This window comes from Monodelphis domestica, chromosome 2 (assembly GCF_027887165.1).
Source record: "Monodelphis domestica isolate mMonDom1 chromosome 2, mMonDom1.pri, whole genome shotgun sequence".
In the NCBI taxonomy this organism is placed as follows: Eukaryota; Metazoa; Chordata; class Mammalia; order Didelphimorphia; family Didelphidae; genus Monodelphis; species Monodelphis domestica.
This window is the reverse complement of record NC_077228.1, coordinates 261,373,063-261,389,334: the sequence shown is the minus strand read 5'-3', so window position 1 is coordinate 261,389,334 and position 16,272 is coordinate 261,373,063. Positions and strand designations below refer to the sequence as shown.

The window sequence follows — 16,272 nt, the reverse complement described above, 5'->3', positions numbered from 1 at the left end:
ACCTCTCAAATCTACAGTCTTTCTGCTATTCGAAGACACTACTGTTCTTGGTGTTTTCTATCAAACTCCTAAGACTGTATGCTCTATGATTAACAGAAAAGGAGAGGGACTTTGGAGGGGTGTGTGTGAAGTGTTTCAGAGAAGAACTGATGAAAGTAAAGTATGTCGTGGGTAGTCATAAACACATGCACATCCACAAATACACATGCCTTTCATGGGTATATATGATATACATGCTTGTACATATCTTTATGAATGTTGGATATAGATATTCTAGTAATATAGTATACTAGTAGTGCCTCAGAAGTAAGAAACTTCTAATTAAAAAAAAAAGAAGAAACTTCTAAGCTGAAAAAGTGGGAATCCTATTTAAGATGATCCCCACTAAGTGTATGCCACACCTTTCCAGGGTAATAGAAAGGGTAGCTGTACAATTTTTTAGGGATTCTCTCAAGATTTCTTTTAAAGAACCCACTGTACACAATGTGTAATTTTTACAAGATGGAGAAATAAAAGTGATTGATGAGAAATTTAGCCACCTTTTCTTCCTTTTGACTTCCTCTCATAGCAACGAGAGGTTCGTCTAAAGTGTTTGAAGGCTCTTCAAGGGTTGTATGGCAACCGGGACTTCATTTCCTGTCTGGAGCTTTTTACCAGCCGCTTTAAGGTTAGACTGGGATAGTGGTGGGATGTTCCTTTCTCCTCTTCCCTTTGTTTCTCATTTGTTACCCTAGTGTAGTACTAATCTTGCCACTTCCATTGCTCCTATGCCTTCTCAGCCCACTCAGCATAATTTTCCATTTCCTCCCCTTAGGATCTTTTAAAATTATAAGAAGGACATGATATTTTAGAGTGGAAAATATTGCGGGTATTTGGCACCCCAAGATAAAGAGAATAGGGCAGTTTGTGGATTGTGTTCTTCCTCTATTAGGATCGAATGGTTTCCATGGTAATGGACCGAGAATATGATGTAGCTGTGGAGTCCATCAAGTTACTGACCTTAATCCTGAAGTGAGTTCTGAAGTGTGGGAGGGGGGAGTATGTGACTGTGATGATCACCTTGTGCCTTTCTAGTGCTGGCTGCCCTTCCAAAGTCTTCACACCTCTTCCCTACCTCTAGGTAGGCTGGGCCTTCCTTATTTGCTGATAGATCTTCACAGAAGGAGATCATCTATCTTCATCCTCTTCTTCTTCTTCTCCTTCTTCCTGAATATTCTTCATTTTGAAATTTCTTGTGAGTTTTATCTGCCATTCCTCCTGGTTCAGTTTTAGGTCCTCTCCCAGATGATAGCCATCCTGTTTCTGTAAAGTATTTGGAATTCTTTGACACTCTTCCCCCATCTTTTGGCAGGAACATGGAGGGAGTACTGACAGACACTGACTGTGAGAGCATCTATCCTGTGGTGTATGCCTCCAACCGACCTTTGGCCTCTGCTGCAGGGGAATTTCTATATTGGAAGTGCGTTCCTGATTTAGTCTCACACTGTTTACCTCCTACATCATCTGCTACCATTCCCCCATCCTCAGCTACATTCTACTATTCATCTCCTAATACTCCCTATGCCCTCTATGTTTCCCTTTTGCCTTGTGTTTCCCCTTCACTCCCTTCTCCCTCTAGCATTTATTTCACTCACCATTTTCCCCAGGCTTTTCTTCCCTGAGTGTGAGGTAGGAGTGACAAGTGGAAAAGAGCAGCATTACAGCCCTCGAAGGAATTTCTTCTATCTTCTGCTAGCTTTCTCCATGGAGAGTGAGGTGACTGCACAGAAGATAGTGGGGATATCGATCATGTATGTTTGGATGGTGGTGTGGTGGTAAGGAGTGGGCTACAGGAAGGACAGAAACCCTGAAGTGATATGCCAGGATTGGTTTGTGTATCTGTGGATTTCATGGGCCTGTGAGTATGGTGAGAGCAAGGTAGTTATGCATCAGTGAGGTTGCTTAGGGAGAGGGCAGGAATAACTACTTTATAGAAGGGCAGAGACAATGTCTCTTAAGTCTGTACAGTACATTCCCCAGCACAGAGATCTGTGGCCTATGATTCTCCCTCTTCCATAGCTCCATGACCATGCAGCTTATCTGGTGGACAGCCTGTGGGACTGTGCAGGGCCTCACCTGAAGGACTGGGAGAGTTTGACAGGGCTGCTGCTGGAGAAGGATCAGAGTGAGAGCTGTGTGATGGGCTGGGGAAGCTGGACTATGTGTTTTTTGAAAGAGTCAATTCAGCCAGTGTTTTATTAAGCACCTGCTATGTGTAAGGCTATGTGCCAGATAGATGGGTATAACACTTGGCTCTATCAAAGAATTGGAGGGAGGGATTTCTTGGAGGCTGGGGAACATGGACTTGAAAATCTATACTATATGAGAGTGTCTTATAAGTAGATATGAAAGGTCCTGACAACATGCTATGAAAAAATGTTTCAGAACCGAGGAAGCTATGCCTCTCTTTGGCCTCAGAGAGTCTAGGTAGGCAAAAACAAAGGGTGGTGATAATTGATTATGAGCTGGTTTGTGACTTTGTTTTTATCTCATTGCTCATGCAGGCCTGGGGGATGTGCAGGAGAATACTCTGATAGAGATTCTTGTGTCTAGTGCCCGGCAAGCTACAGAGGGTTCCCCTCCTGTGGGAAGGGTCACTGGGAGAAAGGTATGAACTTGTAAGTAGTATGGATGGTAGGAGGGAGGTTGTATTGAATGAAGACAGGTGATAGGTATATTCTGGAGTCTTGGACAAGGGTATTCCTTATCTCACACCAAAACCATGTATAAATCCCCTTCTAGGAAAATAGAATTTCAGAAGAATTATTTCTTCATTCTTGGGCAAGTGAATAAGAAATGTTTGAAAAAATTTTTTTAATTCTTAACATTTAGTAAGGTGTGAGGTAGTTTGGGTAGTCTTTAACTGAAATTTCTTTCCATTCCTTTTGCACCCTGCTGATTCTTAGGGTTTCACTGCTAAAGAGCGTAAGATCCAGGCAGACGACAAGATGAAATTGACAGAGCACCTCATTCCTCTGTTGCCTCAGCTTCTAGCCAAGGTGCAGCATTCTTTATTATCAAAAAATGAGGAAATTCCTTTAGGGGAATGGGAGCTGGAGTAGGAAATGAAGCAACTTAATATGTATTTCATTCTTTAACCACCACAGTTCTCAGCTGATGCGGAAAAAGTGTCCCCTCTGCTTCAACTTCTCAACTTCTTTGACCTCAACATCTATTGCACAGGACGTTTACAGAAAGTAAGTGAGGAGTGGGTAGAATGTTCCTCATTTATTACTTCCCCTTTCCCTTGTACTCTGTCCACTGACCTCTGACTGTTCCCATCCTGGGACTAGGTGCCTTACTTTCAACTCCTTGTTCTTCCTTTTTAGAACTCCAGTATTTTATTGCTAACACCAAAATTTCTTTACCCTGGCATTCTGTCATTGAACTCTCCCTGCCAAACCCTGGACTCTCATCTGGTGACTTCTCTTATGCCTTCTATCCTCAACTCCCAGAATTCTACCCTTCACTGACCTTTTATTCTCTCCAGCACTTAGAGTTGCTCCTTCAGCAACTTCAAGAAGTAGTGGTGAAGCATACAGAACCAGTGGTATTAGAAGCTGGAGCACGTGCCCTCTACTTGCTCTGTGCCCCGGAATTCACCTTCTTCAGCCGTGTAGACTTTGCCCGAAGCCAGCTAGTAGACTTGCTGACTGATAGATTCCAACAGGAGCTAGAAGAGCTACTACAGGTCAGGAACCGGGTGTTATTGAAGGGAATTAAGAGCTGGAGTCAAAATGTCTAGGTCTCAGGAGGGGAATGAGGGCTAAAGATGAAGGACAAGTGGATTCTTTGGAGAAAATTCTGATGTAGGGACCATTTTATCCTTTAGGGCTCCTTCTTGGATGAGGATGAGGTGTATAATATGGCAGCAACTTTAAAGCGTCTTTCTGCCTTCCACAAGTGAGCATCTCTTCTTCTTTCCCTCCCCACACTAACTTCTCTCCTGGCACAGTCCATTTTAATCCTTTTCTTCTCCCTCCACCCTAATTTCTAGTGCCCATGATCTAACACGCTGGGAACTGTATGATCCATGTTGCCGACTCCTACAGAAAGCTGTGGATACTGGAGATGTTCCTCGACAAGTGAGCCAGAGTGAAAGAGTATAGGGAAGAAGATTAAAAAGTACTTCTGGGCTTGCTAAATACTATAAGCCTTTTCCAATTCCAGGAATATTCCCAGGGATTTGGTGGGACGTTTCTCTTTTTTACCCTATTGGGAGGTGCCCCGCTATGGTACCCCCTCAGTGGTATCTTCTCTTTGCCTGGAAGAAAAATATCAATATCAACTCAGTGTATTCTAGGAGACTTTGACAAATATTTATTTATTTTATTTATTTGACAGATCTTGTATTGACAAGTTTTTCTAATGCCCTAAATCATAGATCTACACATATTCCCTTTAAAGAAAAAAGTCAGTTGGGTAGCTCAGTGTATTGAGAACCAGGTTCAAATCTGGCCTCAGACACTTCCTAGTTGTGTGACCCTGGGCACGTCACTTAATCCCCATTGCCTAGCCCTTACTGCTCTTCCACCTTGATTCCAAGGTAGAAGGTAAGAATTAATTAAAAAAAAAAAAGAATGGAGAGAATGTGGTAGGAGATAACCCTGTAGTCAGAGTTAGCCAGCTTCCTAATTGGCTTTTGCCCTTCTCATACCTTTCAACTTTCTATTTCTCTACCTTCTGTTTTTCCAACCTTTATTTCCCTTCATTGAATCACACAGATAATCCTTCCAGCACTGACTCTCATCTATTTCTCTATCCTTTGGACACTGGCTCATGTCTCTGGATCAAATTCTTCACAGGTGACTATGAATCTAATGAGAGGAAATTGGATATAGGGGAAAGGAAACTTGTCTTTGTCTTTATTGTAATCCTCTTCCTCCCCAATTTACCTTCTCCATAGAAACAGGTGCTAGGCTTGAGGGGTAAACTGTTGACCTTCTGTGATCTCTGCCAAAGCTGCCTTTCAGATGTGGATTCAGAAATTCAAGAACAAGTGAGTCTATTACTGAAACTTAGAGTAGTGAGACATTTCCAGTAGGGCAAAAAGAGTGACACACCAAATAGAAATTACTTTTGTAATGTAGCCTGACCCCTTGTTCTTTGTTTTTGGCTTCATCTCTCCCTTCAGGCTTTCATCTTATTAAGTGACCTGCTCCTCATCTTCAGCCCTCAGATGATTTTGGGGGGTCGAGATCATCTGAAACCTCTTATCTTCCTTCCTGAGGCCACCTTGCAGTCAGAGTTAGCCAGCTTCCTAATGGACCATGTCTTCATCCAACCAGGAGAGCCAGGCAGTGGTACTAGAGAGAAGTTGGGACTGTGGGTGGGGAGAACTCTTAAGGTCTGGGATCAGATCACAGAGCCAGGGGAATATAGCCTTCATTTTACTAGTTTCTTCTTGGTATTATGGCTTAGATAACAAAGATACAGAAGAGGAACAGGCACAGATTGAACAGCTGCACCAGCGTCGTCGTCTCTTGGCTGGATTCTGTAAGCTATTGCTCTATGGGGTTCTAGAGATGGAAGCAGCCTCAGATATCTTCAAACACTACAACAAGGTGTGAAATAGGGCTGATTGTAAATGGAGATAGAAACAGAGTTGGGCGTGGAGACTGCAAAGGGTAGACCAAATTGGAGTTGGAGCTAAGAGAACAAGGGTAGAAAAACAAGGATGGGAGATGGGGAAGATTAGAAAAGAGAAATGAGTGGTGGCCAAGGGAAGTCCTTTATTCCATTTATCCAGAATTTTCCTTACCCTGCCTTATCTAGGAAGGAAAGGAAAAAGGATGGGTGAATTTTAAGAAGAGAGAGGATTTAATGAGGTATAGAATTTAGTTCTGTATGCCCCCCAAAATCTTTCTCCATTCCATGTGGCTACTAATAATCATTGTGAAGCCTGTGATTCTTCCTGAAAAATGTTTGAGATCTAGAGAGATGTGGTATAGGGTTTCCATCCTCATTTATATTTTCAGACATGATTTCTTTGGAAATTTTTGTTGGAATTATTTCTTTATATTTGTTTTTTTTTCCATCCTGACCAAAGAGAATGCTTTGGAAAAATAAATTATCAGTAGTAGCAAGAGAAAAATTTTTTGTGTTTCTCCCCTCAGTTCTACAATGACTATGGTGACATCATCAAGGAAATACTAACACGGTCAAGACAGATCAACAGAAAACAGTGTTCTCAAACTCTGTTGCTTAGTCTTAAACAGGTACCCACTTCCTTCTCAGGACCCCCAACCTGATGGCATCCTTTCCTCAGAGCCTGTACATGTTTCTACTCAACCATCACCATTATATATATATATATATATATATATATATATATATATATATATATATATATTAAGTGATTCAAGGACAGGAATTTTGTTTCATTTCCTTTGAATTCTCCATATCATTTTTTATGGAGAGGTATTCAGTAAATGCATGTAGCCTGGCTAAGCAGGTTCCACATAACTTTCCCCTTCTACACAAAAATTGAGTCCTAGAGATAAGGTAGGGGTGATTTCCTTCTTTTCTGCTCTATTTTAATTTCCTCAACCTCTATCACAGTTCATTCTATTGGGTTGGGATAAAAGATTTGCCTTTCTGAGGGGCTAAGCACAGGTTTGGAAGAATTGCTGTGGGGTCATGGAAAGAACCCTAGATTTGAATTTAGATGATCTAGTTCCATTTGTTATATTGTAATTTTGAGGAAATCACTTAACTTCTCTGCAAATGTTTGTTCCTTGTTGGTAAAGGTTCAAATGAGATGTTTATAAAAGTACTTTGTACATAATATGAATTCTTCTTATTTTTTTCTGTCTTACACTGTTCTTCCCTTCTCCAAATATGCCACCACACAGTTGTACACAGAGCTGTTACAGGAGCATGGGCCAAGGGGTCTGGATAGTCTTCCAGCCTTTATGGAGATGAGGGATCTGGCCCGAAGGTTTGCCTTGAGCTTTGGACCTCAACAGCTGCAGAACCGTGACCTCATCGTCCTGCTGCACAAGTGAGGGTGCCTTGATGTACTCAAAGGAAAGAGCTGATATGTGGGGTTGCCTAAGTCTTGAACAGAATTATGAGGTTGGCTGGGAGAAGAGGGGAAATAAAAGGATATCTATAATCCTAAAAATGAGTTGTAGGGATTTGGGGGCATTGGGGGAAATGCTGGATAAAATACATTGGTGGGGGCAACTGGGTGGTTCAGTGGATTGAGAGCCAGACCTAGAGACTGGAGGTCCTAGGTTCAAATCTGGCCTCAGACACTTTTCAACTGTGTGACCCTGGGCAAGTCACTTAACCTCCATTGCCTAGTCCTTACCACTCTTCTGCCTTAGAACCAGTACACAGTATTGGTTCTAAGATGGAAGGTAAAGGCTTAAAAAAAATACATTGGAGGAATATGACAGATGACCACCCACCTATGATAATTTTTTTCCCTATCAAGAGAAGGCATCAAGTTTTCCCTGGCAGAATTGCCTCTGTCTGGCTCCTCAGATCAACCTCCGAATTTGGCATTTTTGGAGCTGCTTGAAGAATTTTCACCTCGTCTCTTCCAACAGGATAAACAGCTCTTGTAAGTCACTGCAGGCATATGAAGTAGATGTGGTTATAAAAGGATAATGGAATGGGAAGAAGATGTTAACTCAAACCTCTTTTCCCTTTCTCTCCTGCCTCAGACTGTCATATCTGCAAAAGTGCTTGCATCAGGTCCCACAATTATCTACCCATTCTTGGAGTCCAGTCATTTCCTATTGCCGTTCCCTTAACTCACAAGAAAACAGTGCCGAAAGCAGTTCTCAAGGGCATCCCCAGCCCAAGAAAAGACGTATAGAAGGTAAGGGACTTTCTGCATACCTCATTAAAATCCCTACCCTTTCCTCCAGTGGATAAGAAACCAACAAATATTGCTATTCTTTTAACTATCAATAGTTGCTCTTCTCATGGTCTGTTTTTTAGTTCACTAAGTTATATCAAGGAATTCCAAACTGAGGGGGGGAAATCAGATTATTATAAAACCAAACTCAGTCAATAGACAGTTATCTATTAAATGTCATGCCTATGTGTCAAGAATTGTACTAAACACTAGTGACGCACAGAGGTAAAAGAGGTTCACGGTCTCCAATGAGGAAGACAACATGCAAATAGTTTTATACAAGTAAGCTATAAACTGAATAAATAGAAAATAATCAACAGAGAAAAGGTACGAGGGTTAAGAGGGATTAGGAAAAGCATCTTGTAGAAGTTAGAATTTTAGTTGAGACTTGAAGGAAGCAAGAAGAGTCTTAAGATAGAGATGAAGACAGAACATTCCTAATACGGAGGACAGTTAGTGAAAATGCCTCGAATCTGGAGTTGGAGCATCTTATTCAAGGAATAAGAGAGGCCATTGTCAGTGGATCAAAGGAGTGTAAAATGAGTATAAAAGCGTGGGTTTGTGGAGGCCAGAGAATCCTTAAAATAATCCTAAAGGTTCTAGGGAGCCACTGGAGTTTGAGTAGGGCAGTGAGTGACATAGTTCAGATCTTAGATTTAGGAAGATCATTTTGATAGCTGTGTGGAGGCTTGACTTGGAATGGGGGAAAACTTATGACAGATCAGTCTTTATTGTTATAATCCCAGGATGATGAGGTGATGGGGGACAGTGTCAAGAAGAGAGAAGAAAGTGTATAAAAGAAATGTTTTGAACATAAAATCAACAGGCCTTAGCAACAGATTACATAAGGAAGGTGAGAGACAATGAGGATTTGAGGTTGTCAGCCTAAGAGGACTGAGAGGATGTGGTTACACAAATAATTTTAACATAATAGGGAAATTTGGAAGGGAGGAGAATTTGAAAGGGAAAATGAGTTCTGCTTTGGACATGTTGTGCATGAGATGTCTATGGGACATTCGGGTTGAAGTGTCTAATAGGCAATTGGAAATGAAATACAAGAGGTCATTGGAGAGATTGACTAGACAAGTAAATTTGAGAATTATTTTTCATAGAGATGATAATTGAATCCATGGGAGCTGATAAAATCACCAAGTGAAATAGTATAGAGGGAGAAGAGAAGGTGCTACATTCCACTGGACAAGGAAGTGACCTGGGAGTTAAGAGATCTAAGTTCAGTTAGCCTTTTAACTTTTGACCTGGTTATTTCTCTTTTCTAGACCATAATTTCTTTATAAAATGAAAAGGTTTAATTGGATTTCTAAGATCCCTTGCAGCTTTTTAAATTCTGTGATGCTGATTATCTACTATATACTACTACTATGCTGATTATCTATTAAATCATTGTGTTGAGTACTTTGAGGAATATAAAAAAAGGAAAGATAAAAAAAGATAATTGATTACTTACCCTCTTAGGGAGGGGGGAAGGGGAAAGCAGAAGGGTGAAAATTTGACTCAAACCTTTTAAAAATGAAGGATAATTTTTTTTTTTGTATATTGTATTGAGGGGAAAAGGTAACAAAAGGAAAAAATATGAAAAAATAGTTAATGGTGCTAGGCTATAGATGAGTATTTAGAAGTAAATAATAATTTAAGAGTTCATGAATTCCAAATTCCTTTCTCTAATCATAATCTATTATTCTAACTTTCCATCTGCTAAGTTACCACCTCTAACTCTATTCTTCATCCTTCCGATGGCCTGTCCAATACCTTCCCCACTCAGTTTTTTTCTTAAGCCATCATGGAATATCAGTCAAGAAGTGTGTTGAACACTAGGAATAAAAGGAAAAGGGAAAAATCAAAACTTATCCCCTATTATCAAGGAGCTAATGGGAGCACAAACTACTAGATATATAAACTAGATAGATACAGGATAAATTTGAAATAATGAATTCCTTAACAAAACCTTATGAGCTCCTTGAAGTCAGGGATTATATATGACAAAAAAATGGCTAAAATGCTAAATAGACCTCCACAATCCCACCTCAATTGGTGTATTAATGCCTCATCCTTGTCGTGTAGATGGAGTCATTCAAGTTGTCTTTCCCTTGGACCTAATGTCACACTCTGTCCTAAGCAAAAATAAATTTAGGCAAGTTTTGAGAAAGGGCAAGAGATTGGTATTCAAGACTTCTGGGCTAGAAGTTAGTGTGTTTGTCTCTACAGCTACCACCAAGCAGGGTCAAGAACTCTTCTGCCCACCTCAAGAACAGAGCCTACTTTTGAGCAGTGCTCCACAGACTCCCACATTCACCTCTACTACTGTGAAAGGGAGGTATTCCCTTTGGAGACTAAAGGATGAAGAAGAGGACTCTGCATCAGAGTTTACCCAAAGGTGAGGACTAGGGAGAAGGGTCCAAGTCTTGGCCTTAGTTTCTGTGTCTTGGTATAAGTTTTACCTTTTTTGCGAGTCTTTCTCTCATGAGCCCACAATGATCCTATGCCATAGTTATCACTTTAATGCTCTATTTATCTTGCCTGTTCAGTATTTGTATTTCTTATCTTACCACCTCACAAATCCATCTACTTCCTATTCAGGTTTACACTGATCCTTTCAAAGATGTTCAGTAACTCTACCTATTAGAACTACAGGATAAAATACAATCTCTCTAGTCTCAAGGCCATTCACAGTTTAGCTTCATTCAGTCTCTCTTAATCAACAAATAACCCTTTTTCAGTCTTTATCTTACTTAAACCTCTTTGAAGCCTTTGATGCTGTTGATCATCTTTTTCTCCTTAATAATCTATTTAGGTTTTTGTAACACTCCTCTCTCCTGGTTCTCTTTCTACTTATCTGACAGTTTCTTCTTGGTATCTGTCCTTTTTTTAAACATTCATTAAAATTTTTTTTCAGTTCCAAATTCCCTCCTTCCCTCTAGACTCATCTCTATTCATTAAAAAGGCAAGAAATATAATATCCAGTATACCTATGAAATCATGCAAAACATATTTCCATGTTTAGCCTTGTAGGAAAAAAAGAAAGCAAAATTGAGAAAGAAAAAAATATGCTTCAGTTTTTACTTTAGGCCATCAGTTCCTTATTGGATATGGACAGCATTTTTCATCGTGTATCTTTTGGAATTGTCATGAATCATTGTATTGATCAGTCTTTGTACAGATCATTATATTGCTAAGTCTTTCACAGTTGACTTATTGTTATAATATTGCTGTTATTTTATATATTGTTCTCCTGTTTCTATTCACTTTGCATTAGTTTATCTAAGTTTTCTCAGGTTTTTCAGAAACCATTTACCTTGTCATTTCTTGTAACACAATAATCCCATCACAGTCATTATCTACAACTTGTTCAGACATTCTTCAGTTGATACTCATCTCCTCAATTTCCAATTCTTTGCCACCACAAAAAAAAAACTGCTATAAATATTTTTGTACATATGGATCTCTTAAAATCTTTTGTAGGTCCTGGACACTTTTTCTTCTCTTGCTATAATTTCACCAGCTCCCATGGCTTCAACTATCATCTCTATGTGGACAATTCTCAGATTTATATATCCATCCCTATCCTCTTTCCTCACCACCAGTCTCTCATCTCAAATTGGATATCCCCACAGACATATTTAAACTCGATTTTTCCAAAACAGAACTCATTATCTTTCTCCCCAAAACTCTTCCCTATTATTGTCAAGGGCTCTCCCATTCTCCCAGTCATCCTGGCTTATAACCCAAGAGTCATCCTCAATTCATTACTCAATATACATATTTACTCTATTGCCAAATCTCATTCTTTCTTCTTCACAACATTTCCTATAGATCTGTCTTTCCACTCATTTGCCACTCTGACGTATGCTTCATGTCACACCTGGATTATAGTAACCTGCTGTTAGACTTCCTCATTTCTCTTTCCTATTCCAGGCCTTCCTCCCCTCATATTTGTCAAAGTGATCTTCCTAAAGCCAAGTCTGACCATATCACTCTTATCCATTCCTCTTCATTGCCTCTTTGGTTTCTCCAGTATCAAATATAAAATCCTCAATTTGTTTTGTTTTATTTTTAAACCCTTACTGTCGTAGTATTGATTCCAAGGCAGAAGATTGGTAAGGACTAGTCAATTGGGGTCAAGTGACTTGCCTCACACAGCTAAGAAGTGTCTGAGGTCAGATTTGACCCCAAGACCTCTTGTCTCCAGCTCTGGCTTTCTATCCAATGAGCCACCTAGCTACCCTCTTTCAGTTTATTTTTTTTAAAGCCCTTCATAACCAGAACCCCTTCCTACCTTTTGAATCTTATTACTCCTTATACTTCAAAATATTCCGTGATTCAGAGACACTGGCCTAATTTCTGTTCCTTGAATTAGACATTCCATTTCCTGTCTACATATATCTTTATTTGCTATTCCTTATGCCTGGAACTCTTTCCCTCCATCCTTCCCTGGTTTCCAGGTTTCCTTTCTGTAAGAAGCATTTCCCAATCCTTAGTGTTTTCTTCATTACTGATTATATCCAGTTTGTCCTGTCTATGTCTTGTTTGTACATAGTTGCTTACATGTTGGCATAAATCAAGTGCTTAATAAATATTTACTGAATAGAAACTCCACTTAAAAATCTTTCATTTCCTTTGAAGCTCAGTCTAGGTATCATTGCCATCTCTATGAAACATCAACATCCCCCAATACTTTGGCTAAAAGTACCTCTGTCCTTCACTATTCTTCTCTTGTTTAATATCCTGTACTCAAACATCACATTTTAGTATGTGTAATGGTTATTTGTTTAAATAAATATCTTGTCCTACCTTGAAATTGCTAGCTCCTTAAAGGCAGAGAATAAGACATTTTCTTCTTTTTGCTAAGACTCCTTGTCTAATAGTTCATTGCATATGGTTTATGCTTTTAAATTGAATTTAAAAACTAAAATTAAGTCTAAAATATGCTTTAAAATTAATTAATTCTATCTCTTTGTTCATATAGCCAGCCATCCTTGTGCTCCCAAAAGCCCAAACACTCAAACCCAGAGAGTTTCCACAACACTGTACATAACCACTATGGACCTAGTCTGGGCAGTCGGCTAACCCGGTTAGTATCTACTCCCACCCTCCTCTTCCTCTATCATATTAAAATCTTTTAATTTCCCATTGTGAAAGAACCTTCTTCTGGTTCTGTCTCTCTATGCAACCTCCACCAGACTTAGCCTTATGGAGGAGGAGGAGGAGGAGGAGGAGGAGGAGGAGGAGATAGTAATAGAAGAGTCAAGTGAAGACGAAGCAGGGGAATGGGAAGACACGGACAATGTAAGTTTGGACAACGTAAGTTGGGGAAAGAAAGGAGACAAACTTATCCTAGTTCTTCCTTTCTGTTTATAAACACACTTTTCTCTTATTTCTTCTGCCATTACCTGTGCTTGGGGATGTTGACAGTCAGGAGAGCAACAAAGGGAAGAGAATGAGGAGACTAAGTATTCTGGAAGGGAAGAGAATGAGGAGGCTAATTAAGTGTTCAGTCATGTTTGTACCTGCTTAATTAGGACACTGGCAACTAAAGTGGTGAAGCAGAGTCAGGAAGACCTAAGTATAAATCTAACCTTAGATACTTACAAGCTCCATGACCCTGGGTGAGTCCCTTAACCCTGTTTGCCTCCAATTTCTTATCTGGAAAATGACTTGGAGGAGGAAATGTTCGCAAATGACTAGTATTTTTGTCAAGAAAAACCCAAATGGGATCACAAAGAGTCAGACATGACTGAAAAAATGTCTGAACAACCAAATAAGGGTACTTGGGTTGGGGGACGGAACTGGAGTGTACTCATCCCTTTTTGCCTTCTTGAAAGTAATCCCTTTGCCTACTACATCAGCAAAATTCTTCTTCCCTTTCTCATTTTTTCTTTAAAGGGTTCTCCTGATCCCAGATTACTCTACTTACTCATATCCTGAGCTTCTCACTTCCCCTATCCCTTTTTCTTTCCCCAGTTGCTTTAAGAAGGGGAAAGAAACCAGGCAGATCATAGGAGGAGTGGTCATAGGATCACATTCATAATTTAAAGCAGCCTCAGAGGCCATCTAATCTTTATAAACCCATAATGTTTATAAATAAAAAATTGAAATGCAGGGTGGTCTCATTTCACATAGTACCAGAGTTGGATTTTGAACCCATGTCTTCTGGATTCAGGTCAAAGGCCTTTTTCCCTAAAGAGAACTAGAAGGGGAAGAAGGAGGAGGTTTGGAAGTTTGAAAATATAAAAATAAAGAATAAGACTGAGTGGAATGTCTCCTTATCTGAAAATCTTTTATGTGAGAAACTTTTCATCTGTCTGGGCTAGGGAAGGGGCTCAGAATAAGCTTTAGGATACTCACTTTATAGAAGTCAGTGAAGAAAAAGACTTTCTCTTTTTTCATTAACTATAATTGAACTGGTAGGTCATTCCTTGAGACATTTAAGCAATTCACCTCCCCTTAAAGCTAGGAGAATGGGCAGTGCTAGCTTCTACATAAACAAAGGGAAGTTGTGAGAGTGGGAAGGAAGATACTCTTTAAACCTTTAACTCCACTTTTTTCAGAATTCACGCCCTCATTCTTCCTTCAAATACCAGCGTGACCTCTTTGACTCTGCCGAGGCTGACTGTAATGTGAGTATGCCTAGGAACAGCTATGGGAGCAAGGGAGACAGCAGTGGGGGATTGCTTTTTCTTGGGTGACCTCAGAAGGGAAGGTCTTCAGGTCTTTATTTTTGAAGCAGTGAGGTAAAAATCAAAATCTCTATTTCAGGAATCAGTTATGAATAGAAGAGGGCTATATACATTTGAAAAAGATGAACATTTGAGTTATCTAATTTTCTTTTTTCTTCTATGAATCCCTTTCCTTGTCTTTCCAGGATTTCTGAAACCATGTTGTGCTTTCTTCAAGCTGATTGCCCAGTCATCAATATATGACCACTTGGAATATAAAAAGAAGTCTGAAACCATCCCAGTCACAGAGGAAAAATAAAGGAGGAGCTTTCACCTGTTTTCCTCCTCTCCCAATTTTATCTTATCTCTTATTTATTCCCCATGAGTTCTGGATTGGGAAAGCCATGGTTTTCCTATTCTTCCTGATTCATGTTTAACCAGGGTTTTGTCTCACTTGTTATTGAGATTTGAGTTTCCTTACACAATAATTTGGGAGAGGAGAGTCCATCCTTTTTTTTTTTGCAGAGGTATATTATGTTTCTACTAGGAAAGAACCTTTGTTTCCCCATATTTGTGGAGACATCTTATCTCCCAGCCTTTTTTGTGCCTCTTTTGGTGCTTATTAGCTCAATAAAGGTGTTAGAAATCAAAATTGATCTCTAGGAGTATGACTTGTGAGGTTTATGCTGCTGTGTAGAGGGAACCTTTTCATCCAGGATTCTATAGGTAAGTCTAGATCAGTGAATTACACAATATCTGATGAATATTTGTTGATTGAATGAGACCTTCAGGGTGAAGAACTTTTGATCCCTGAGTGCTTAGAAGGTTATTAAATTTGAGAAGTTTTAAGCTAAGTGGGAAGAGAAGGATTGTTGTGGCGGTCTTGAAGTAAACCCCAGGGTTCAGGAAAGGTACCTTTTTTGCAAGGATGCAAGACTCTGAAACTAGCTTAAAAATAAAAAGAGAAATTTATTCATTTACAAGGCAATGTTGAATCTAGCCAAGAGGACAGCATAGGAGGAAGACTGCCTCCTAGGTGGAACAGCATAGATAGAAAGCTGTTTCTGGGAGGTCAGCGTAGATCAGTGGTTCTCAACCTTTCTAATTCCGTGACCCTGCAATACAATTCCTCATGTTGCAGTGACCCCAAACCAAAAAATTATTTTGGTGGCTATTTCAAAACTGTTAATTTTGCTACAGTTAAGATTTGGAATGTAAATACCTGATACGCATTATGTATTCTCATTGCTACAAATTGAGATGTTGAGAACCGCTGGCATAGATGGAAAGCTGTCCTCATCATCAATTCTGGGAGTTTTGATACTCTATACAACAGTATACATGTAAAAACCAACATTTTTCTAGAATATTGTAGGGTTAGTAGTCACAAGGATATAAGGGAGCAAAGGAATTTTTTGGCTTATAGTTTGCCTGGAATATTTCTATAATTTGGGGGTACAATGTCCCATGCCACTATGACAAGCTACATTGAGTAGATTGGGAAGGTGATATTTTGGGCAGGTGTAATATTGTAAAATTTTCTTTTTCTTTTTAAATTTAATTTTAATTTTTCCCCAATTACATGTAAAAATCAACATTTTCCTAGAGTATTGAATCTCAAATTCTCTCCCTCCCTGCCCCCTAATTCCCAATACCCTAGATATGGCCAGCAATCTCATAAAGATTTTACAT

The 16,272-nt window shown here is 39.5% G+C and overlaps 1 protein-coding gene across 6 annotated transcripts in view; it reads left to right on the top strand.

Annotated features, from left to right (window-relative positions):
* STAG3 (STAG3 cohesin complex component) overlaps positions 1–15,232 on the top strand; it is a 33,071-nt gene extending 17,839 nt beyond the window's left edge. For 5 of the 6 annotated variants that reach the window (XM_056817779.1, XM_056817776.1, XM_056817777.1 and 2 more), the window contains 24 exons: positions 569–667; positions 932–1,011; positions 1,352–1,459; positions 1,647–1,755; positions 2,059–2,164; positions 2,544–2,647; positions 2,946–3,038; positions 3,147–3,236; positions 3,530–3,730; positions 3,872–3,942; positions 4,037–4,124; positions 4,764–4,844; positions 4,946–5,038; positions 5,174–5,342; positions 5,461–5,603; positions 6,156–6,257; positions 6,894–7,042; positions 7,481–7,609; positions 7,713–7,870; positions 10,133–10,301; positions 12,891–12,995; positions 13,105–13,225; positions 14,473–14,541; positions 14,787–15,232. In XM_056817779.1, coding sequence (XP_056673757.1) covers positions 569–667; positions 932–1,011; positions 1,352–1,459; positions 1,647–1,755; positions 2,059–2,164; positions 2,544–2,647; positions 2,946–3,038; positions 3,147–3,236; positions 3,530–3,730; positions 3,872–3,942; positions 4,037–4,124; positions 4,764–4,844; positions 4,946–5,038; positions 5,174–5,342; positions 5,461–5,603; positions 6,156–6,257; positions 6,894–7,042; positions 7,481–7,609; positions 7,713–7,870; positions 10,133–10,301; positions 12,891–12,995; positions 13,105–13,225; positions 14,473–14,541; positions 14,787–14,795 — 2,646 coding nt within the window. In that variant the 3' untranslated portion in view covers positions 14,796–15,232. The remainder of the gene's footprint in view (positions 1–568; positions 668–931; positions 1,012–1,351; positions 1,460–1,646; positions 1,756–2,058; positions 2,165–2,543; positions 2,648–2,945; positions 3,039–3,146; positions 3,237–3,529; positions 3,731–3,871; positions 3,943–4,036; positions 4,125–4,763; positions 4,845–4,945; positions 5,039–5,173; positions 5,343–5,460; positions 5,604–6,155; positions 6,258–6,893; positions 7,043–7,480; positions 7,610–7,712; positions 7,871–10,132; positions 10,302–12,890; positions 12,996–13,104; positions 13,226–14,472; positions 14,542–14,786) is intronic. The other variant, XM_056817781.1, reaches the window with a different exon arrangement.
* The last annotated feature ends 1,040 nt before the right edge of the window (positions 15,233–16,272 follow it).